Below are 23,793 nucleotides of genomic sequence, written 5' to 3'. Positions count from 1 at the left end.
TTGATCTCAGAGGAGCAAGCTACATTTGGAAATAATACGCATATCTTTGGAGTTAATGAAATGCTCACTGCATTTCCATTTCTTGAGAGAAGATTATGCAATTTTAGAAGTCTCTGTTATTGCTTCTGGTGCATCTGAGCAGATTCATAAACCTTCGCAAGATGGGTATTATGACTCCTATTTAGTGTTCATAGAAAAAGTAATTGGATATTTTATTAAATAGATAAATAGATTTTAGAGTTGGTCAGAGAGGGCTCAAAGGGGGACGGGACACATTGATTTCCCTGGAAAGGGGAAATAGAAGCTATCTCATGGTGGCCTGGGGGCAGGTGGTGATGGGAACTTGAGGGATTGTGTGGGAGAGTGGATGGAGGGGGAGAGTACTGAAAGAGATGACTGGGAAGGGGACACATTTTGGGGTCAGGTAGAAACCTGGTGCACGGGAAACTCCCAGGAATCCATAAGGATGACCCCAGCTAAGACTCCTAGTAATAGTGGATATGTAGCCCAAACTGGCCATTTCCTGTCATCAGATTGGTGACTATCCCAACCGTCACCAGAGAATCTTCATCCAGTAACTGATGGAAACAGATGCAGAGACGCACAACCAAATATTAGGCTGAGCTCGGGGAATTTCTCTGAAGAGAGGGAGGAAGAACTGTAGGAGTCAGAGGGTTCAAGGACACCACAAGAACACAACTCACAAAATCAATTAACTTGGCTCATAGGAACTCAGAGTCTGGGCCAATAACCAGAGAGCCTGGGTGTTACTGACCTGGGCCCTCTACATATATGTGACAATTGTGTAGCTTGGTCTAGTTGTGGGACTCCTAACAATGGGAACAGGGGCTGTCCCTGATGCTTTGGATGACTTTTGGGAGCCCATTCCTCATGCTGGGTCGCCTTGCCCAGACTTAGTACAAGGGAGGTGCTTAGTCTTACCACAACTTGACGTGCCATGTCTTCCTGACGTCCACGTGAGGCCTGTTGGACAGAAACAGAGGAGGAGTGGATTTAGGGGGTGGGGGAGGGAATGGGAGGAGATGAGGAAGGGAAAACTTCAGTGAGAATATGAAATAAATAGATCAAAAATACATTGTATAAATATATGTAACCTTCAAAGAATAAATAAAATATCTTTAAAAATAAAAGCAAAGGACTGGAGAGATATCTCAGAAGTTTAAGATCACTTGATGCTCTTCTAGAGAACCCAAGTTTGATTCCCAGCACCCACATCAGGCTGCTCAGAACTCTCTGTAACTCCAGCTTCAGGGGATCTGATGCCTCTGACTTTGACTGATCTGCACATACTTACTCATAAGAGTGTGCGTACACACACACACACACACACACACACACACACACAGTTTAAAACAATAAAAATGAATCAAATGGATAAAAACTGGTGCATCTTGACTGGCCTAAAGACAAAGGCTGGAACCCTCCAGATTTTGGTGGGGGGTTGACACTAAGATAACACCTTTTGCCTTGGTGGTGATAATCTGTTTGTAAATGCATAGATTCCTCACTTGGGGTGTATCTTGGAGTACTTTGTATTTTCGGGGGTTACCTCTTCAGAATAGAAATTTCACCATGTTGAATGAGACCCACGGAAGGGGTCTGAGACTCATCCATCCTGAAGAGATAACCTACTTGAGATGGCAGAACCTGGACTTCCGGCTGTGGAGGGTGTTTACCGTGACACACAAGCATCATGGAGTATCCTTAGCTGTTCAGTGCTGAGATCTCTCTGGTGATATTGTGGGGAACTCAGTGGAGACGCGCTACTGGGTGGGACTCACTCACATTCTCCTGGCTCCGTGTGGTGTGTGTGCTTTCCAGTCCGGATAATTCTGCCCTTGGCCATGACCTGAGATTAAAAAGTGGTTTCCAAGCTTACATCGAAATTTTACACGGCAGGAGGAGAGGCACGGTCAGGAGGTGAAAAGACTCTTTGTTTTTCTCAGCGTGGAGCTAGAACTCACCAGGTAATAAAAAGTGAGTTCTCTCAGCACTCTCAAGACTGGCCCCTTCAGAATAAAATGTGCCCGGATTGTCTCAGTCTGACTGCAGGGCAAGACGCCACCCGCCTCGGTCTCCAGGTGGACGTAGCTCCAGCTGTAGGAGTAGACACTGTGGGCTACGTGCTGCGCCTCTGCGTATTCGACAGCTGCGCAAGGGGAAAAATGACAAGGACTTTCCTCCCTGTGGTAGACCTGGAGAAACAACACATTTTGTCATTAATCGTTTTAAAAATTAGACGTATAAAACTACATAACATACGGGGGCTGGAGAGATGGCTCAGTGGTTAAGAGCATTGCCTGCTCTTCCAGAGGTCCTGAGTTCAATTCCCAGTAACCACATGGTGGCTCACAACCATCTGTAATGAGGTCTGGTGCCCTCTTCTGGCCTGCAGACATACACACAGAACATTGTATACATAATAAATAAATAAATAAATAAATTAATTAATTAATTTTGGGCTGGAGAGATGGTTCAGAGGTTAAGAGCATTGCCTGCTCTTCCAAAGGTCCTGAGTTCAATTCCCAGCAACCACATGGTGGCTCACAACCATCTGTAATGAGGTATGGTGCCCTCTTCTGGCCTGCAGGCATACACACAGACAGAATATTGTATACATAATAAATAAATAAATACTTAAAAAAAAAACTACATAACATTTTATGTGCTTCATTGGCTTTGAGGCCAGGTACTGGAAAACCAGATTTGGGGCCCAGTATTGATAGTGTAGCAGAAGCCAGAGGCCTTGAACCAGACCAACGACTCATTGCAATGAACACTTATAAGATGTAGGGACTAAGGGTTTACTGTGTGACTCACTGGGGGCACACTACAGCTTCCACACCAAGATTTTTTTTTTGGTGTTTTTTTTCTGTTTTTGTTTGTTTGTTTGTTTGTTATTTGTTTTACTTTTAAATTTTTTTTGAGGGGGGCATTGCAAGAACAGAGGGCAGAAGCAAGGGGATGGGGAGATGAGTGGGGTTGGGATGCATGATGTGAAATCCACAAGGAATCAATGAAACGTTTTTTAAAACATGCAAAAAAGTTAGAGATAAATTTCATTACTAAAGCAGTAGAAAGGGAGTCTGGGGAAAAAGAAAAAAGAAGTAAGATGAGAAAGAAAGGAGATGAGGCCCAAGCCTGAGAAAGAAGATCAAAGAGCAGCACAGTAGAAATCTGAAGGATGTGGTGTGGGTATGGAGAGCAGATGACTGGAGGCAGAAGCGTGCGAGTGGGGGGTGGGGAGACGGAGAGATAACTGGGGAGGAGGACCAAGCAACAAAATGTTTGAAAATGCCATAGTGAAACCTGTTCTTTTCTATGCTAATTAAAAATAACACATTAATTAATCAATTTAGCTAATTAAAATGTTATCTTAATAGACATGCTTATTAATTAAATGTGTAATTAAAAAATAGCACATATTCATAATGTGTGCACTTGTTTCTGTCGCCCTTTGCTTATGCTCTTATTGCTTATTAGAAACCATTTGCGTTTTGTCCTAAAATGAGACAGCTTGGCGTGGGAATACTTCTTCCTTAAGCTGCACACTATCGAGTCCCAGCTGTTCCAAAGCTTCACTATGTGTCTCGTGCCCCTGTTTCTGACTCACTTTGATAGTGAGGGAATGTATGTCAACGTTGGTGATGTTGATGGAGAACTTTGCCAGGCCATGCTGATCCGTGGTAGTAACATTCGTGTAGCCAAGTTCCTGCGGTTTGATGAAGACTTGCTCATTTGGGACGGGGTCTCCTTTGGGATCCACTAGACGGACCTGAGTTGAACAAGGAAGAAAAGTATAGTCTAGGGATGATGATACACAAAGTATAAGAGAAAAACGTGTTTCAATATTATATAAAGATCTCAAAAGATGCACCAACTAACAGCATGCAAAAAATATTTTACAAACATCTAACACTTTAGTAGAACTGGATGTGCAATGAAAGCCAGGGGCTTTGGGGTTTAAGGTTTTCAAGGACAGTAATTACAAATATCAATTTTGCTACATAAGCTTTAGATTTGGGATATCCTGATAACTTTTTTTAGGTTTTCAGTTTAGCTCTGAGAATTGAACTCATGCACTTGACCATGTGAAGTACAAGCTCTACCAGCAAGCTAAATTCCTGTTTGGCAAGCAGTGAGGTCAGACAAGTCGAACACCGAGCAGAATGGCCTGGGTTGAGGAGCCACAATACAGCCCAAGCATCTATGAATCCAAAAGTGCTTTACTTTCACAAGGAATGGAATCCCGTATTTAAAGTGTGAGTCTGCTTTCACGAATATGAGTTTGGTTGTTGTTCTTTCAATTTCAGTTCTCCTAGATCCAGTGAACTCGAATCCTGAAAGAGAAATTAGTAGCATCATTGAAAGCCCAAGCCAGTTAGAAAAGAATTATTTGCATTTTACATCCTTTTTCAACACCACTTAAACCACTGTTGACGTGAACAGGTGTGAGTTTTCAGAGCCTCCTTCTCCATATTCTCAGGTTACTCACGTACCTGTCCCTTCTTCTATAACCTTCGCGTCCACTTGAAGATGCTGGACTCTATAATACCTTTGCTTTAATTCAAACATGCTGATGTTTCCTTCTTGTGTGGTGCAGCCATTGCTGTCTAGCTGATATTCAAGATAAAAACAAGGAAAGAAGGCACAGTGTTCAGATCGATGGGCAGCTCCAACCTACGCGTGAGGGCTTCATTGAGACACGTGGGTGCTTGGTGCTTTATGGCATGGCATTCCGGTCATAAGCACCGGGACTCAGCTCACACACTGAGCTGATGGGTGCCACGGTCATGAGCCAGGCACAAAGCTGCCTCGGCTTTGTCATCTACAAAAATAGTGATTGTCTTCATAGACAATGAAGAGTACTAAGTAAATTCACAATGAGAATGTAATCAGACAGCTTTCTTGTATGTCATTAGGACTTAATAATCACTTTGTATTATTTAAAACAGCAACTACAGGCTTGGGTATAGTTCAGTGGTACATTTTACTAGTAGGCGTGAAACTGTTGGCTTGATACCAAGTACCAGTAAATAGATTTTTCTGGTTAAAAAAAAGTGAAATCTAGCAGTCCATCGCCTTAACCACTTGGCCACCTCGTCAGGACATTAACATAGCAGACAATGAGGACTACTGAGAACTCAAGAACAATGGCAATGGGTTTTTGATCCTACTGCACATACTGGCTTTGGGGGAGCCTAGGCAGTTTGGATGCTCAACTTACTAAACCTGGATGGAGGTGGGCGGTCCTTGGACTTCCCACAGGTCAGGGAACCCTGATTGCTCTTCAAGCAGATGAGGGAGAGGGACTTGATCGGGGGAGGGGGAGGGAAATGGGAGGCGGTGGCGGGGAGGAGGCAGAAATCCTTAATAAATAAATAAATTAAAAAAAAAAGAAAAAAAAAGAAAAACTTACAGAGAAAAAAGAAAGTGAAATCTATTTCCAGATGTGTAATGGGGGCTTAGGTGTTGCCTCGGTGTGGCTCTGTGATTGAGAAAAGTCTTCAGAGGAGAAAGGACAGGACAGATATTATTCTGAAATGTGAAAGAGAAGGGCCGCCAGAATTATATTACTTTGCTTTTTGTTTGTTTCTCTGCAGCTTTGGAACCTGTTCTGGAACTCACTCTGTAGCCCAGGCTGGCCTTGAGCTCACAGAGCTCCACTTGTCTTTGCTTCCTGAGTGCGCAGATTAAAGGTGTGAGACCACCATCCAGCTATTTTTTTTTTTTGTTTTTGTTTAGAGACAGGGTTTCTCTATGACTTTTGGTGCCTGTCCTGGACCTCGCTCTGTAGACCAGGCTGGCCTTGAACTCACAGAGATCCATCTGCCTCTGCCTCCTGAGTGCTCGGATTAAAAGCATGTGCCACCACCGCCCAGCTCTTAATTCAATTTTAACTTCACAGTTTACGTTGCCTTCCGTTTTCATTTCTACAGTGATTGCTGGCATAGCACTGCACTTTATTTTATTTAAGTTGTATCACTCTATTGTCTTTGGTTTCCTGGTGGTATAGCAGTTTGTTTTCTTGTCTCTGAACAGCAGTGGGTAGTGGGCTGTTGAGTGAAAACTGCTTATTTAGAAGACCCCCAAATAAAACTGGAGGAGATATGTAGATCACGATGAAGAAACAGAAAACATGAAACAAGGCAATATGACAACTATGAAAGAACACAACTCCTCACTAACTAAATCCCAGAACACTGAAACTGTCATAATGCTGGCCCAATAATCTAATTGTCTAGCTTGGGAAATGGCTAGTGGCCTCAAAGAGGATTCAGACAAACACAATGTGGTGTTGTTATTATCAGCTCAGGACAGGAATGGGAAAGTTGGCAGCAGATGTGCTGGATAATAAAAGAGAAATAGCATGTGAACCAACCAGAACATCCAATAAAATCATAGCAAATAAACACATAAACAAACAAATACATAATTGTCAACAAACAAACTCAAATACAAATGATTTTAACTCTCTAGGGGACACAGGACAACTAGTTAGAAGAAAACATGAAAAAATAGTATGATAGTTTGGATATAATTGACCCCTTTAAGCTCACAGGGAATGGCACTATTGGGAGGTGTGGCTTTGTTGGAGTAGGTATGGCCTTGTTAGAGAGTGTGTGCCACTGTGGAGGCAGACTTTGAGGTCTTTATATGCTCAAGCCATGCCCAGTACTGTAGAACACTTCCTGTTGCCTGCTCAAGTTGTAGAACTCTCAGCTACCTCTCTAGCACCATGTTTATCTGCCTGCTGCCAGGCATGATGGCATGAGGATAATGGATTAACCTATGAACTGTAAGCTACTTAATTAAATGTTTTCCTTTATAAGACTTGCTGTGGTCATGGTGTCTCTTCATAGCAATAGAAATCCTAACTAAGACAGAGAAAAAAGAACAGATAAGAAAATCCAAAGCTCATAAGAATCAGGAGTAATCAATACTCATAAATGATAAAATAGACTTCAGTGCAAAATTAGTTACAAGAAATAAAAACTCACTACCTATTAGTGAAATGAATACACCAAAAAGAGGATACTAAATAAACACATCAATGCATCAATTTCATAAAAGAAATACTACTAAGGAAAGAATAGATAGATCCAGACGCAATCATAATGGGCGACTTTAGTACTACACACTCATTAATTGGCCATCTCGATAAAAAATAATAATTTCCAGGGTGTTGTATAGGAATTTCATCTGAGTTTAAACATTCTGTCTGGAAGGAGGCTCACTAAGACCCAGGACATAAACAAGAATTACAAGGCTCAGGAAGGAAACAACTCACAAGTCTCAAGAAGATCTTAAAACTGATAAGACTTCGAAGTGACAAACAGGCTAAAAGAATTAATGTCCATCAAACCAGCCATACAGAGAATACTAGAAACAATATTTTGGACTGAGGAGGGTAATAAGCAGAGGTAATAGTCTACTGAAAAGAAAAAATGAAGCTATGATTATTATAATATGAAATAGGATTAAACACAAATATCAACAAAATAATAAAATGGTAGCAATCAACAGATACCTTCCAGAGACAACTTTAAATATTAATGGATTTAACTCTACAATCAAAAGACACAGGACAGTTGAATGGGTTAGGAAACAAAATTGGTCTTTTTGTGGTTTACAAGAAGCTCATTTTATCTTCAAGGATAGAGAAGAGAAAAAGAGGAATACTTTATTTCTATCAAGGGAACAATTAACTGAATTGACACTACAATTGTAAACATATATGAGCTAAACTCTAGTACACACACCTTCATAAAAACCATACTACTGGACTTCAAGACACAAATGAAGCCCAATTCAGTAGTTACAGTTGATTTCTAAACCTCAGTTCCCCTATTAGGGCATCTGGACCAAAGATAAACATAGAAGCATCAAAATTAAATGACATCATACATTAAATAAAGCTAATCTATATCTATAGAATATTCCACCTAAACACCAAAGAATACTTATTATTCTTTGAAGTAACAAATGGAAGTTTCTGTAAAATAGACTACAAACTGGGACACAAAACAAATCTGAACAAACATATTTGTTGAAAATTTAAATAACCTAGGCCTTCCTATTTGACCACAATGCAATACAGCTTAGAACCAACAGCAAAAGAATTTCTGGAAATTACACCAACTCATGGAAATGAAACAGCCCACTACTGAATAATGAGTGAATCAAAGAAGAAATAAAAAGAAAAATTAAAAAATCCTGAAATTAAGTGAAATGAAAACACAGCACAATAAAACCTCTGGAACACATTCATAGCAGTCCTAAGATGGACATTTTCAGATCTGAATACTGGCATAAAAAAGAAGAAAAATCACATAAATAAATGACTTGATGATAGAAGTCAAGGATTTGAAAAAGAAACTCAATATTAATAAATGGGAAAAATAATAAAGACTAGGACAGAAATTAGTAGAATAGAAATAGAGAATAAAAAGAATTAATGAGTCCAAGATATGGTTATTTATGAAGATAAGATCAACAGACCTTTGAAACAATCAACCAAAAGACAGAAAGAAATTACTCAAATTAACAGAATCAGAAATTTACAAGGAAACATTACACAGTTATTAAAGAGATTTAGACGATTGTAAACGAATACTTTAAAAACCTGTACTACATTAATTATTTAGAAAACCTAAAACAAATGGACAAATTTCTACATTCATTGAAAATACAAATGTTAAACCAATAAGAAATGGACAACTTCAACAGTCACATAGACTCTTGGGGGGGGGGAGCCACCACTGTCATTTTCCTAAACTAATATAGCTCCTTATTATATTCCAAAGACTTTTCCTTATACTTCAGATACGTGTAGATCTTACCCCTCATCAAATACTCTTGTTTTTCAATCTCTAAAGACATGATAGAGATCCACAACTCATCACAATGAAGAGAGCAAATGCCTGCGATGCACTCAGCCCACCTGATATATCTCCAACATAACCACGGCATTAAAGGACCAGGGAAAGTCATGGAACAAACATCAGACAGAATGTAAAAAAACAGAATGCAGTGGCAGCATAGAGGGACAGGGGAGCATGGTAGGGGAGTGGGGAGTGAGAAGGGGAGCAGGGAGAAGAACATGAGGGATCAGGAAGATGGAGCTGGGTGAAGGGCAGAGAGGGAGAGCAAAGAAAGAGATACCTTTAAAGAGGGAACCATTAATGGGGTTAGTGAGAAACCAGGCACTAGGTAGTTCCAGGAACCAACAAGGATGACTCCAGATAAGCAGTAATGGAGAGGGTACATAAAATGTCCTTCCCTCTAATCAGATCGATGACCACCTTAATTGTCATCACAGAATCTTTATCCAGTAACTGATGGAAGCAGATGCAGAGATCCATAGCTAAGCACTGGACCGAACTCCTGGACTCCAGCCATAGAGAGGGAGGAGTGATATATGAGCAAAGGGGCCAAGAACATGATGGGGAAACCCACAGAAACGGCTGGCCTGAACTAGCGGAACTGACAGCAGGGGACCCCCCATAAGACTGAACTAGGCCCTGTGAATGTGAGTGACAGCTGTGTGGCTTGGGCAGTTTGTGGGGCCACTAGCAGGGGAATGAGTATTTACCCCTAGTTCCTGAGCTGACTCTTTGGAGCCCATTCCCTATGGAGGGATACCTTGCTCAGCATAGCTACAGGGGGATGGGCCTTGGTCCTGCCTCAAGTGAGGTGATAGACTTTGTTGACTCCCCATGGGAGGCCTCACCCTCTCTGAGGAGTGGATATGGGGTGGGGTGGGGAGAAGATGGAGGAAGTGGGAGGACAGGAGGGAGAGGGAATAGGGATTGTTTTAAATAAGATTGTTTTGGAAAGAAACGTAAAAAGACACACGTGAAACATTAAGCTGAGTTAAATAAACTTTCATGAACTTAAAAAAATTAACCCAACCCCATGTGTATGCAACAAAGCTTACAAGATGTTTACATTGAGACTCTCTACAAAGTACATGTGACCACTTCCATAAAGATGGGGTCTATTGACTGAAAAACAAGGCTCAGCTAAGGGCCTATGGAGAATGACTAAATGAATAAACTAACGAATAAACATAAGAGTTTGTGGGAGTCCGGAGTGGCCTGGCCCTACAGGGAGCACAGATGTCACCAAGTCTGTTGTAAAGTACACATGACAGCTTCCATAAGGATGGGTTCTATAGACTGAGAAACAAAGCTCAAGATAAGGGTCTGGAAAGGAAGAGTCTGGGATAAACGTATAGTCTGGGGGTTCAGGTGTGTCCTGCTTCTACAGATACCAGGATATTAACTACACCCATTCCATTGGGTGGAGGAGACGATACTGCATGTTTAACCTATCTGGTTTCCCTAATGCTTATCTGTGAGCCCAAGGACCTTGGGCTCTCTACACTTCATATACTGTGGTCACGTGAGACTACAATCTAGTACAGCCACTTAACAAGTACGTATAGACGCTTCTCAGAAAACGCAAGGTCAACATACCACATGATCATCTCTCAGGAATGTATAAAAGGAACCTATATCAGAATACCAAGAGCTGTGTTCACGTGCATGCTGGCATTTATTGATTCACAAACAAGTGAGTCCATCAGTTGATGAGTGGATACTCAAAACTGGACCAGAGAATGGTACAGGCTTGGGGATTGTCACCTTTCACAAAATATACCAGACTTAGACACACAGCAGTGCGTGCTTTCACCGCATGAAAGGGGAAAACAAAAAAGACTGCGAAGTAGATGCTGTTCCATTGGGGAAGAAGAAGAGTTGGACAGCAAGCCCGATGGGGGAAGAGCGAAGGTAACTAAAGAGATAATCAAGTATGTGATACACGAGTAAGAATGTATTGGAAAGAAGCCTATTGTTTGGTACAATTTACTCACATTCTATATGTGACAATTAAAGCATACTTTCAAAGAATAGTCTAAAAGGCATGAAAGTAGCAAGGGCAACACAGGAAGAGGAGAAGAACACAGGAGCAGAGGTGACAATAGGACTAGGGAATATGGTGAAGATACAGAATCCTTATGTATGAAAATGTCATAAACCTATTACTTTTGTACAATGAATACATACTAAAAATTATTGGTGGCCACGGTTAGCCGCAAAGGTGCCGACCTATCCCTATAGTAATAGTGGGTCCAGGGCTATCAATATTGTCAATGAGGTGGTAGGGGTGCTGGGATGGCACACCTGCCTGGCTAGTGTTCCACCACAGAGCCATACCCCAAGGTCCTGAGGTCCCAAGGTCCCAGAACATCCTCTTTTAATATCTGGGTGTGCGTTTCTTCTCAGTCTTGCTGTCTGTGCTTCTGTTAGTTAACCCTGGATATTGAAAACAGGCCTTTGAACAGATTTACTCACCCGGCTCCTGATTTCTCTGCATCCAGTCTCTTTATTCTTGATATGCTCCTTATATTTATAACATATCTGTATCTTTGCATGTCCTGGCACAGGCTTCCCATAGGTATACCTGTCAGAGAGACAAGAGTCTTCCTAAAGTAGAGCCCTAAGTCCTTCCACCCACGTTCCCTTGGTCCATCTGTAGCAGTAGATTGACTATGTAGTTTCACAATGACAGCAAATATGGTCCGTTAATACCACATGACACTTCCTAACTAGATATATTAACAATTTTGCCTCATTAAGAACCTCTGGGGGGGGGGGCGACAGGATTTTCTCCCCTTTGTAGTTCTGGAAAGATTAAATGACCAAATCAGGAACTTCAGCTAGCAAATGGGGGCGGGGGCTGAGAGGACTGGGCAGCATGTTGAAAAGGCTCAGAACTATTCTAACAGACTTCCTCCATCTTTTGCCTTCTTTCTGTCAGTTTCCTTTTGAGCGTGTTTATTTTAATGACAAGCAGTTGTGAGCTCGGGTGTGCCTCTTCTGTTTGATTCAGGCCCCTTTGCAAATTCCTTCTACCGTGGTTTGGCTTACTGCAATTCCAGACTTAAAGAGCAATTTCGGTTGCTGTGGCCCAGGGTCCTTATTTATCAGGTACAGAAATGCAAACAGAAAAGTGAGCTGTTTAAAAGTTCAACTTGGGCGGCAGTGACGGGAAGTAGAGCCAGACTGGGCACTCTTGTTTCTCTGCTCTTTGCGTCCACCCGAAATAGGTCAGGAGAATGCCGAATTTAGTGCCTGTGTTCTCTTCACATGGGTCAGGGAATCTTTTTAGGTACCTTCCTGTCTCCAAAGGCAGGAACTCTCTACTGCCTCATACAGTTAATTTTATCATTGGTGTCATCAGAATTATCATCAGCAACATACACAATGAACGGTCAAGCAGTGATGGATGCAGAGCAGTCAGGGACATGAAGAGGAAATGAACACCGTGGGGGAACATTCTAGGAGGGAAGGCCACACAGCCTTAGCATTTGTAAATACTCTACTGTGAGGCCTTATCCCAGATATTTTTATGTTCAAGCATATTCTTAAGGCTAGAAGGTTAAACACCGCTGACTCACATCCCGCACACAGTCACGTTGAGCTTTTCATCTTGTATCGAGATGGCCTTTGGGACCTTTACTTGAACTTCAAATCTGGGAAGCACTATTGGAAGAGAGAGAGAGGGAGGAGAAACTCAGGTGGGAAATGACTTTTCTAGTTGCCTAACTGATCAGCCTCCGCCAAGAAATGGTGATTTCATATTATTGAGGTAACCGCCCCCTCTAAAGTTAGAAAGTTGAGCGTCATAGGTTTATATCCAGTTTGAAAAGCTCGGAGGTATCTATTTAAAGAGGAAAAACCAAAGAATTTGCTTCTGAAAATCCCAGAACTCTCTGGAAGCTCCACGTTGCTAGATGGGTAGATTAGCGAGAGTCAGATGAAGCCCAGTCTTATGCACTGGAATTTAATGTCTCCGGAAGAACTCATCCCACGACAACCAGAAACTTAGGCCAGCCACTTTCCCTTGTCAGTCTTCCCAAGGCGTACCGAATTCCTCCACGGTGAAGGAGTGCTCTTTCTTATCTCCTGATTGCTTTAGTATCACTATCTTGTAGGACCCCAGAATGGGCTCTGAGGATAGGCTGAAGGACAGCTGCTTAAGCCCGGTCTCCGTGGTAACATCCCTCCACTGCATAATGCGGTTCCCTTTTGGATCCTGTGAAACAGGTTGCAGACTTTCTGAGTAGACAAAGTGTTAGCTGCAGCCACACATCTGTGAGCACTGTGTGTGGTGTGGGGCATCTGGGAACTTGCTAATATTCCTTTTGGACAGGGAGGAATAAAGGTAAAGTAGGGGATATGAACCAGTTATCTGGGGCGGTGGTGGAAGCCTGCCGACCCATAGTACTGCTACGGTGTGCCAACATCTAGTTACTGTCAGCGGACTGATTCTCTCAGAATAGGAGATAGTTGAGTTTCTTACCTCAATGTAAGCCAGAGGAAACTGGAACAAAGGGAAAATAGGGTTAGTTTAGAACAGTGTTCTCAGTCTAGGGGTCACAACCCCCTTGGCAAACCTCTAGCTTCAAAACTATTTATATTATGATTCATAGCAGTAACAAATCATGGTTATGATGTAGCAATAAAAACAACTGTATGGTTGGGGATCACCACATAAGGAACTGTATTAAAGGGTCACAGCATTAGGAATGTTGAGAACCACTGGTTTAGAAATTTCACACAGACAGCAAATTCAATAGAGTCACAGCATGGACCATATGATGGGAGTTTCAGCCAGAATTTGGCGAGTTTAATATCTGGTAACAAAGTCAATTGCAAACCAATTAACCACCATAGAGAAATTTTAAGTGTGTGTTCTAGCACTCTCAGAGTCATACGAACCTCTTAACGGATAGGAACTGAGAAATGGAGCTTCGTGGGCCCTTATCAGCAAGGTGTCTCCAATGTGCTATGAGACCCACCCTGAGCCTTTACAGTATGGAGATTACAGAATCTATTGTTCAAATCAGGAACATTTCCAGTGTGAAGTGGGGTGACTAGTTTTTAAATATATCCAGTTATAATGCTTAACTTGGGGTGTGTCCTGGGCACACATATAGCTAGGCCCGCTGATGGAGGAAGGTCATTGGTTAATTAAATAAAGAAGCTGCTTGCCCTGATAGGTTAAAACATAGGTGGGAGGAGTAAACAGAACAGAATGCTGGGAGGAAGAGGAAGTGAGCTCAGACTCGACAGCTCTCCTCTCAGAGGCAGACGCCTCAGAGAGACACCATGCTCCCGGCTCCTGGGCAGATGCGGGGATAGCTCTGCTCTCTGAGGCACACACAATGAAGCTCTGACCCAGGATGGACGTAGGCTAGAATCTTCCCGGTAAGACCGGTGATCACAGATTATTAGAGATGGGTTGATCGGGATATCAGAATTAGCGAGTAAGGGCTAGAGCTAAAGGGCCAAGCAGTGTTTAAATGAATACAGTTTGTGTGTTGTTATTTTGGGGCATAAGCTAGCAGAACCAGGCTGCCCAGGGTGCCGGGGACGCAGCCCCGCCGCTCATATTACTACAGCCCGCTCCATGCAGGGCACTGGCTTCCCACTCCTCGTCTAATGAGCACACACACTCAATGTTCGCCTCCTGGACGCAGTTCAGCAGAGCAAACCAGTGTCTAACCATTGCTCTAGGTCAGAGGAAGGATAATAAATGCACAGAAGGAATAAATAACCATAAATAAACAACAATAACTACAAAGGAAGAAAGGGCTCGTAGCTGCTCTGTATCTAAGGAGAGTTGCTGCCGAGTAAGGCATGGCTGCATGTTCAGAGGTTTGTGGGCGAAGTGTTTCTGATGTATGAGGTGAAGATCACACAGTAAGTAGGCGGTGGCAAGGTCATTTAAGGTTCTGTAATAGCTGAGCTGTCTGAAACGGTAAACTCATTCTAGGTGAGCATCAACTTGAAGAAAACACAATCATTTCCAGCAGTTGAAAAGGGAGCAAGCAGGGGCAGTTGTAAGGGAATTTTAGTGATATAGAGCTTATTTCTGAAAGTCTGGAAGAATAAATCATGACAATGGCTGATGAAACTCTGGTGCACGTGTACACAATGAAAGTTCATTCTGCTGCAAAAAACGAAACCACAAAATTTGCAGGCAAGTGGGTGAAACTCCAGAAATGATAATGGTAAGTTTGTGGGGGCCAGCCAAGATAAGCTAAGTATGAACAGGTCACCCAAAGGAAGTTCTTTATTTCCAACCATTATCACCTGCCAGAGTAGAACTCGGCCCTCGATAAATTTAATAAGAGGTCTGAGATTCAGTAGTTTACCCTGAGGCAATGCCTGGCTGTAAGAGGAACCACAAGCTGTTACTGGACTCCAACCCAAGAACAGATCATCCAAAGGAAACGCCTACCATTCCAACCAATGTAGATAGGACCACCTACCAGCACACTCTCGCCAGGACACCCCTAGACAAATGTCAGCCAATCAGGGGTTCTAAACCTCAGAAACCCCTCGCCCCCACCTTTACTACTATAAAAACCCAATTCTAACTGAGCTCGGGGCTCTCGGGTTATTCCAATACATTGGACATGCAGAGAGACCTAGTTTGCAAACTTGATTAAAATAAAGGATCTTTGTTTTTACATATGGGACTCGGTCTCCTTGTTGGCTTTTGCGGGACTTCACGGATTTGGGCATGACAAGTTCAGAAAGATGATTGCTGTGTGTTCTTACATGCGGCGCCTCACTCCAAATAGAGCTACGTGTTTAATCTAGAGTCTTATGCAAGCAAGGAAGCTAGAAGAGGACCTCTGGGGAGAGAAATCCCTCAAGGTAGGGGACAAAGCATGACATAGGTGATGCCAAAGCACAGGTGCACTTTTGGGGACAAAATATTTAAACAGGAATGAGTGTGTAGGATGGGAGAGACAACAGGGGAGGGTGGGAGGGTTAACCCAAAGAAGAATCCATGAAAAAAACCACATGGAAACTCTTTTCTAAGTCAATTAAGAAGCATAAGTTGAAAGGAGTCAGAAGAACAATGCACTGCAAGTCTAGATAATGCTCCTGACGGCCCTGGGTCGCTGCACAAATGTCCCAGTGGTAGGCATGAGATATCTCCTTAGGAGTTGCTGGCCAGGGAGGCCCTAGAGACCCCCAAAGCAGTAGAGGGTCTTGCACTCTTCTTGATTGCCCACAATAACTAGTTGCTGATATTCTGTTGTGGAAGACACCACTCACCGTGGTTGAAGGGTGCAGAGAAACCAATTAGGGAAGAAAGACCCCTTAAAGTTCCTCAAAGACCTCAGCCCTGGGGAGACAGGATTTTCCAATCCCCCTCTGCAGAGGGTCTTCCCGTCCATGCTCCTGCTGTGTGTGTGTTTCCTCACCTCTAATAAAAGCCTTTCTTTAATGGCAGATTCGACGTGCTGTGCTCAAGATTTTTCCTGCCTTTTAATTCTTTAACTGGCAGAGAAAATGAACCCTACTGTGTACAGTAGTAGCAAGATCATTTTATAACTGGCACACAAAACCTATTGGAATTCAAGATAAGTCATTTTGACTAGGGAATTCAGCAAGATCAACATGATAAAAAGTAATGGGGTACATAGAAAAAAGATCTTAATTGCATGAAAATGAAGGAAATGAATTATAAATTCTATCAACACCATTTATTAATGAAAACTGTGATTTGGGGAATAAGTCAATTAGGAAATTCAGTAGGCTTAAGAAGAACATTGCAAACCATTAGGAAATACATAGAAACATTTGTTATTAAATGATTAAAGGTGTTATTAAACACTCTTTTCAAATCAATATATACATTATTAATATTTCAATGACATTTCCAAGTCTAATTGTAGAACTGCAACCTGATAGTAAAATTTACACGAAACATCGAGGAGCAGTTGATGAAATTCTGAAGAAAGAATTAATCTGAGGACATAAATTTAACCTTCATTCAGCCAGGAAGTGAAAGACGGGAGGGAGAAACAGCTGGTAAATGCTAGCTGCTTAAGCAGAAGAACCTGGGTTCCATCTGCGGAATCCACATAAAAAGCAGGAACGGGTGCCTGCTGTCATCATAGCTGGGGAGCAGAGACAGCCAGCTCTCACAGGGTCCCTGGCCAGGCCACCTAGCCTGATCATCAAGCCCCAGGTGAGCTAGAGACCAAGTCAAAACCCACGGTGTTCAGCACTCAAGAAACGAAAGCTAAGATTGCCTTCTGGCTAGCACATACATGTGTACACACACGCAGAATGAAAATGTATTATGTACAGACACACAAAATACTAGGAAGTGAGTCAACAGTCTATGCTGGGAATTTTATAGTGTCCCAAGCCTACAGAGCAAGGTAGAGCGATTAAGAGAGTGTCCATACATATGCGTATATAATGAAGGATGGAGTTAGACTTACCTTGGTCTGTACTCTTAAAGAAAACTGACCTCTCCCAGTAGCTATCTATTAGCACCAGCGCCTCAGCTAGAGGTGGGATTTCACGAACATCTCTCCTCTCCATGCCAAGGTTTGGTCTGGCTTGATCTTGCACGTGCTTGTGCATGCTAACACAATTGTAAGTTTATATTTGTGGCCGCCATGCAGAGTCCAGTGGACTGTTCCCTTGTATTCATTCACTACCTCTGACTCTTATGTCTTTCCTTCCTCTCTGACACAGTAATCTATGGTCCTTGAGAAGAGAGGATGTTATTCATATGTTTAATTTGGGCCTTCACATTCCACAGTCAAGCTGCTGCTGATTGGAGCCATCATCCCTACGGTCTAACTTTCATGGAGCTGGAAGGTGCTATGCACACCACAGGGGGTGGGGTAGGGGTGCAAGCGGATGAGGAATCATCAATCTTACCCAGCTGTGAACCCTATAAACTATGAGAACCACTGGCCTGGCAAGACATGCCCACTGGGTACAATAGTAACACAAATGTCATGGAAGTAACCAACCACTCTCTGACTAGATTTAAGTTCCATTATGCAAGATGAAACCCACGTTTGACAACACTGTCGGGCCAAGAACCTATGGCTAGATGTGTCATAGGCCCTAAAGGAGAATCCATTATTATTATGTTGCTAAAGGGCATGGTAGCTAACCAACTGTTACCGATTGATCTTTATACTTAGAAAGCATCTCTCAGTCCTCGTCAGAGAAGCTTCTATTTGTAGCAGAGAGTGGTTAGCACAGACACCCACAACTTGCTGAAGTACGGAGGATGAGAGACTGGTAAATGCTGTTTTATACTTAAGAGAGTCCATTTAGGGAAGGACCTAAGTGTTAAATACAAAGTTGCATATAGAAATACCCATTAGACTAGAAATGAGTTCTTCAAGGATGGCATGACGTGACAGAAACGACAAAAACATCATGAAAAACATGATTAAGCCTAAAGGTTCTGTACAGTAAAAGTCTCCATGAAGTATAAGGAAAGCCCAGAGGCTCTTAACCAGTAACAGACTGCAACATATAAGGAAAACATAGCAGGGCCAACAGTAACTGAGGAAGAGATATAAATAGGCAAATGAGCAGAATAGGAAGCAAGATCAACTCATACCTTAGCAAGGGGCTAGAAATGAGAATATTTCAGTAACATTGTGTCTTCATGAACCCACCAACAGCCACATGTAAAAGACTCACCAACTCACTCAGAGGGTGCAGATTTATATCCATAGAGACAACCCGGAATTTGACTGGACAAAGAGAGAGAGAGAGAGGATTTCCTAGTGAGTTCCAGACCCAGGCCTTCTCTGTGCCATGTTGAGAAGGGCTTCTTACTTTTGTTGCCCATAATGGAGCTTCGCACCTGTCTGTCCTGGTTTGTACACGGGTTTGTCTGTCTGGACAAAGACGGCATTCACTTTGTTCCACACCAACATCATATTCTTCTTGCTGAATTCGTGTTTTGGTCCTTTAATGTGGACAGACAGGTACCCCCGCTCATAGGAAGATGAGACTCTGGGGAGCTGAGAACGAGAGGAACGCAAGACCCTTCACCATCTGACCCTTTGGAGGGCTGAGAGTCCCTCCGCTCCTTCCACACCACGGGAAGGAAGGGAGGCCCCTCAGTTTTTGTTTAAGCATTTTGAGGAGGAGGGTACATCAGGAAAAAAGTAAGAAAAGAAAGCACAATGTTTCATATGAGTTGATGGAAGCAACAAAGACAGTCATTTACATGGAGTACGTGCTATCTTGACTGAGAATTAGATCTAACTCTGAAATCAAGGTAAAGTGAAAACAAATGTATTAATGGCAGTAGGAACTGTGTCTTTTTTTTTTTTTTTTGGTTTTTCGAGACAGGGTTTCTCTGTGGCTTTGGAGCCTGTCCTGGAACTAGCTCTGTAGACCAGGCTGAGGAACTGTGTCTTGATGATAGGTCCAGAGAAGAAACCCAGTACTTTCCCAGGATATACAAAGGAGATGTAGTCCTGACTAGTTGGACTGCTATCTGAAGCTTATAATGTACTAGCAGGAAGTACTATGAAGTGGCAAAATCCTTTGTGCTCTGGGTGGTGGGATTTCTGAGAGAGTTCAGTGGGAAAGGAGCATATGCACAAGTATTGACTCTTCCCATTTTAGGGTGGGATAATCTGTGCTATTTGTTTATTGGGTAAATATTCTGAGTTTCTATTGTTTTGAAGAAGTAGATGTGTTTCTAGATTAATCTTTCTCAGAATGGTGTAAGTACATTAGATATCTGCACACATGTACATAAATACAGAAAACAAGTTGGGACAGGTCCTCATACTCACAGTGAAGGAGACACAGTGAAACAAGTCCTTGTCAACCACAAGCTCATTGAACAGACTTCTGCTTCCTGAGCGAAACTGCAAAGAGGCTCTGACAGTCACTGTCTCATTCAGGTCGTATAGATGGAAGCAGATTTTCTCAGGGGTCTCAGTGTAGAGCCGGGTAGGGACCAGTGCCATATACTTCCTGGAAAGGAAAGAGTTCAGGTCAGCTGAGGACAGGTATCATTGTCTATGACTGGAGTTTCATTACACTAATTATCACCATCCATGTTTCTACAGCTGAGATGGCAGGTGACACCTGATACAGTAGAGAGGTCAGACAAGTATCAGTTTTTGTAATAACCTGGCTTCAACAGTGATATTCATCAAGACAGGTTCAAATGGCATGTACACCCTTCACGTAAACAGCTAGCATTCAAGTTCTAAGAGTTTTTAAAAATCTTTTAAAATGAAAACACAGAAAGAATAATTATTATTTTCATAAAAATTTATGAAGATTGTTCTTAATTATCATATTTAATTATTGAAAAATAGTTTAGTGCCCTGTTTTTATTTCCAGGTACTCTTAAACCTAAGATTTATAATGTGACTGTGCAGTTCAGAGTTGCACGATTCATACATGTTACACTTGAGCAAGTGCCAAAGGCTGTCTGTAGAAATCATCTTCTACCTTCTTCTTGCATCAGGGTTTTTTGTACCCAAACTTGCCCCAAACCTGCCTGTCATTACTACATCATATAATGAAAAACAATTTTTTTAACAGGTTTCTTTGATTTTTACTGCTTTAAATATACTTTTTTGATCAAAGATAATAAGAAAAGCCACTCAACAATATTATTCTGATAATGTGGCTATTTGGGCACCAAGTAACAAGTTCTACTGGTAGTTTAAAAATTAGTTTAAAAAATTACATATAACAAAACAGGTATCAAGCAAGAATTACAGTTATAACATTTATATCTACTTTATCTTTTATCATAACTAAGGAAAAATATCTATCTATTCTTCAACTCCACCAAAGGATATAATATTACCTAAGTTAACAGGAAGTGCATTGTAAGCAACTTCCAAAACTCTAGATTTGACAGAGACATCTTGCTGCCTGGACAGTTACCCAAAGTTTTTCTGTAACATTAGGGGCATCCATCTTCAGCCTAGTAGACTTTCCTATGAAGATCTTGGAAACCCAAAGATCTGTTCTGCATTGTAGTGGCAAAGACCATCAGTTGCTTTCTTCTGTGTCCTGCAGAATGTCTGGTAGACTGTTTTATGAAGCAGGAACCTCAAAAGATAGTCTCACCTTTAGGCAAGTCCAGCAGTCATTTTTCTGTGGGTCTTCCCTATCCAGTTCATACAGTATAATATCAAGCAGTCTAGGCAAGAGTAGTTTTTTTTTTTCCCAAATGGCCAACAAACTCCATCGGGAGCCTCTTTGATGAATATCATCCTCTTTAAATAGATTTATGCTGCCAGGAGTAGATGTGTCTCATTGTCATGAAAAGTCTTAAGTTAATAATTTAAACATTTTAAATGCCATATTCTGTAGGTCTTTAAAAGGTTTGAAGATTATCTATCTAACTGAAATATATCTCTATATGTCTAGAAAGCCTAACTAACAAGTTTTACTATTACAGATGACTATCTATTAACCTGTATTTCTTAATTATACATTATATTTTTAAATGAGCTTCACAAACATAGTATCTTAACCAAGAGTTAAGATATAATTGATCTTAAATTTGTACCAATAAACCAAGATCCATACCAATGTAAAGTATTGATCTCTATAGTATATCCCCCTTTAAATATAAATAAACATTTATAAACAATATTTGGAAATTTGGGAGTAGCTTTCTCCAAACTGCTTCCTGTTTTTTATTGGACAAAGTAATTTTAGGGGGATGTTCATGGCAACCTTTTGGGGAATCTTGATCCATCAAACCACATTAGTCTGGAAGGAATCCATAGGTTCTCATCTTCTGTGAAAACAAAAGAAGAACCTCTTTTCCAAAGCAACAAATCCTTAGACCCAAATTTTGAAGTCAAGATACCTTTAAAATATATATGTTTGCCGGGCAATGGTGGCGCACGCCTTTAATCCCAGCACTCGGGAGGCAGAGGCAGGTGGATCTCTGTGAGTTCGAGGCCAGCCTGGTCTACAAAGGGAGTTCCAGGACAGGCTCCAAAGCTACAGAGAAACCCTGTCTCGAAAAACAAAAAAAAATAAAATAAAATAAAATATATATGTTATTTTAGCTTGGCATCCCATACAATGAATTGTCTCTCTGAACTTAACTCATTTACAGTAAAAAAAAAATTCAAAGAAAACATAATAATATACATAATCCAGACTCTCTGTGTATATTCCATCTTTACTGACTTATTTTTCCTTACTCCTTTAACCAATGACTGTCTGTACTCTGTCTCTTTAAAAACTTTATTAAAATAACCATTTAGTTCCTTTTATAACTGTCTATATTCTTTTTCTTCTCTCTATCAAGCCTATGTACATTTATCCAGCACTGTGACCCATTTAGAAGTCTTTTTTTTCCCTTCTGAATCTGTCTTTATTGTGTATCTGTAATCATTTTCTGACCAGGACCATTTCTTAAAATACAAAGTAGATTGGCTAGGACTAAGGCTACTTTGCCTTTTGGCTCCACCCATTCCAACATGGTGGCAGTCCATTCACTGCTTCTGAGACTGCTGGGTGGGAGCCATGCTCACAACCTCAACTCTGGTAACCAGTTGGTCCATATTGCCACCAAGTAATTTGCAGCATGCTGCCCGCAAGTCCCATTCAAGGGCTTGGCCTCCTGAAAGAGCCAGAGTTAATGCTGGCAAGAAGTCACCATTTTAAAACCATGCAGATTTTTTTCTTTTCTTTTCTTTTTTTTTAATTTGCTGTTGCTGCTGAATCATGCCTCTTAAAGAAATTATGCCTCTGCTTTCTTCTAGCAAGCAGAGCCTACCCAAGAAAATGATTCTACCAAAAAAGCCATGCTTAACTCTGTTCTTTTGTGTCTAGGACTCCTTTCCAAACTTTCTCAGGTTTTATGTGGATTTAGTCAGCCCCACATTGGTGTGCCAATTGTTGGGGAAGGCTTCTTGCTTGTTCCTGGCTACCCAGACTCCCAAAATAATCATCCAGAAACTATATTACTTGTAATACTCTTTGGCCAATAGCTTAAGCATATTGCTAGCTAGCTCTTATATTTTAAATTAACCATTAAGAGGACCTTGGTGGTACTCACGGTTGTCCATAGAGTGAGGAAGCAGAAGTCAGGTAGGCAAGAAGAACTGAAATAAGACATTGCAGAGCCTTCCTGCCCTTCCACATGGTGTAGGAAGAAAGGACAAGAGGATGGTACCTATGGTGTTCTCTTCCCTAATACCATTGTAGAGATTCCTTGAAACACAGTGGTCTATTTATGAGTGCCCCGTGCAAATAGGAAGCTCCACCCTAGGTGGCCAAACAGAGAAGTGGAATTTTGCAAGAGTTTTCTGTTAGTGTCACTGTATTCAGTGGTGGCCTCGAAACAACTCAAATAAATTACAACAGTTTCAGGAAAAAGTGCCAGAGCAGCTGTGGATGGTGTTGGAAAAGAGTCAAGGTCATAGAATCTACCAGGTTTGAATTAGAGCAGATGTTCTCAGTGTTAATACTACTGAGCAATAAATCTTTGCAGCATGTGGCTGTGCCATGATTGTGTAACATTTGCTACCTCACTGCTTCTAGTTACCTGGAATCTGAGCAGTATACTCCCCGGGATGGGACATCTCAGTTCCCCTCTTTCCTTGTTTGAGAGTCACTCGAGTAGTTCAGGTTGGAGATTTTCAGTTCTCCTTTCTCTGGTCATTCAAGTATCTACTTTTATGGGTCTTACGTGTAAAAGGGGGACTATGGATACTGGGAAAGCCCCCAAACTCACCTACTATAAGTTACTGTGCCTAACTCTTTTTAGTTAGAAGTTCACAGACCTCATCTAGAGGTACACTTGAGAAGTATTATCTCTACGGTCTAACAGGAAGCCCAATATAATCTGTGCAACTGAAGGCAATTGCTTTAAATGTTAAGGTGATCGATATTTGGGGTGCACCTCATT

The 23,793-nt window shown here is 41.6% G+C and overlaps 1 protein-coding gene across 1 annotated transcript in view; it reads right to left on the bottom strand.

Moving 5' to 3' along the window:
- Positions 1 to 23,027, bottom strand: part of LOC101980089 (alpha-1-inhibitor 3-like) — a 54,283-nt gene extending 31,256 nt beyond the window's left edge. Inside the window, exons 1-13 of the mRNA XM_026788297.1 lie at positions 22,942 to 23,027; positions 19,688 to 19,871; positions 18,742 to 18,901; positions 18,576 to 18,628; positions 13,393 to 13,413; positions 12,957 to 13,125; positions 12,488 to 12,572; positions 11,382 to 11,490; positions 4,521 to 4,638; positions 4,252 to 4,361; positions 3,635 to 3,796; positions 1,986 to 2,216; positions 1,807 to 1,870 (exon numbers count right to left, since the gene is read on the bottom strand). Of these exons, the coding sequence (XP_026644098.1) occupies positions 1,807 to 1,870; positions 1,986 to 2,216; positions 3,635 to 3,796; positions 4,252 to 4,361; positions 4,521 to 4,638; positions 11,382 to 11,490; positions 12,488 to 12,572; positions 12,957 to 13,125; positions 13,393 to 13,413; positions 18,576 to 18,628; positions 18,742 to 18,901; positions 19,688 to 19,871; positions 22,942 to 23,027 (1,552 nt within the window). The remainder of the gene's footprint in view (positions 1 to 1,806; positions 1,871 to 1,985; positions 2,217 to 3,634; positions 3,797 to 4,251; positions 4,362 to 4,520; positions 4,639 to 11,381; positions 11,491 to 12,487; positions 12,573 to 12,956; positions 13,126 to 13,392; positions 13,414 to 18,575; positions 18,629 to 18,741; positions 18,902 to 19,687; positions 19,872 to 22,941) is intronic.
- Between the last annotated feature and the right edge of the window lie 766 nt (positions 23,028 to 23,793).

Source organism: Microtus ochrogaster, unplaced genomic scaffold (assembly GCF_000317375.1).
Source record: "Microtus ochrogaster isolate Prairie Vole_2 unplaced genomic scaffold, MicOch1.0 UNK1, whole genome shotgun sequence".
In the NCBI taxonomy this organism is placed as follows: Eukaryota; Metazoa; Chordata; class Mammalia; order Rodentia; family Cricetidae; genus Microtus; species Microtus ochrogaster.
Note: the sequence above shows the minus strand (reverse complement) of the source record. Positions and strands in the feature narration are given on the sequence as shown.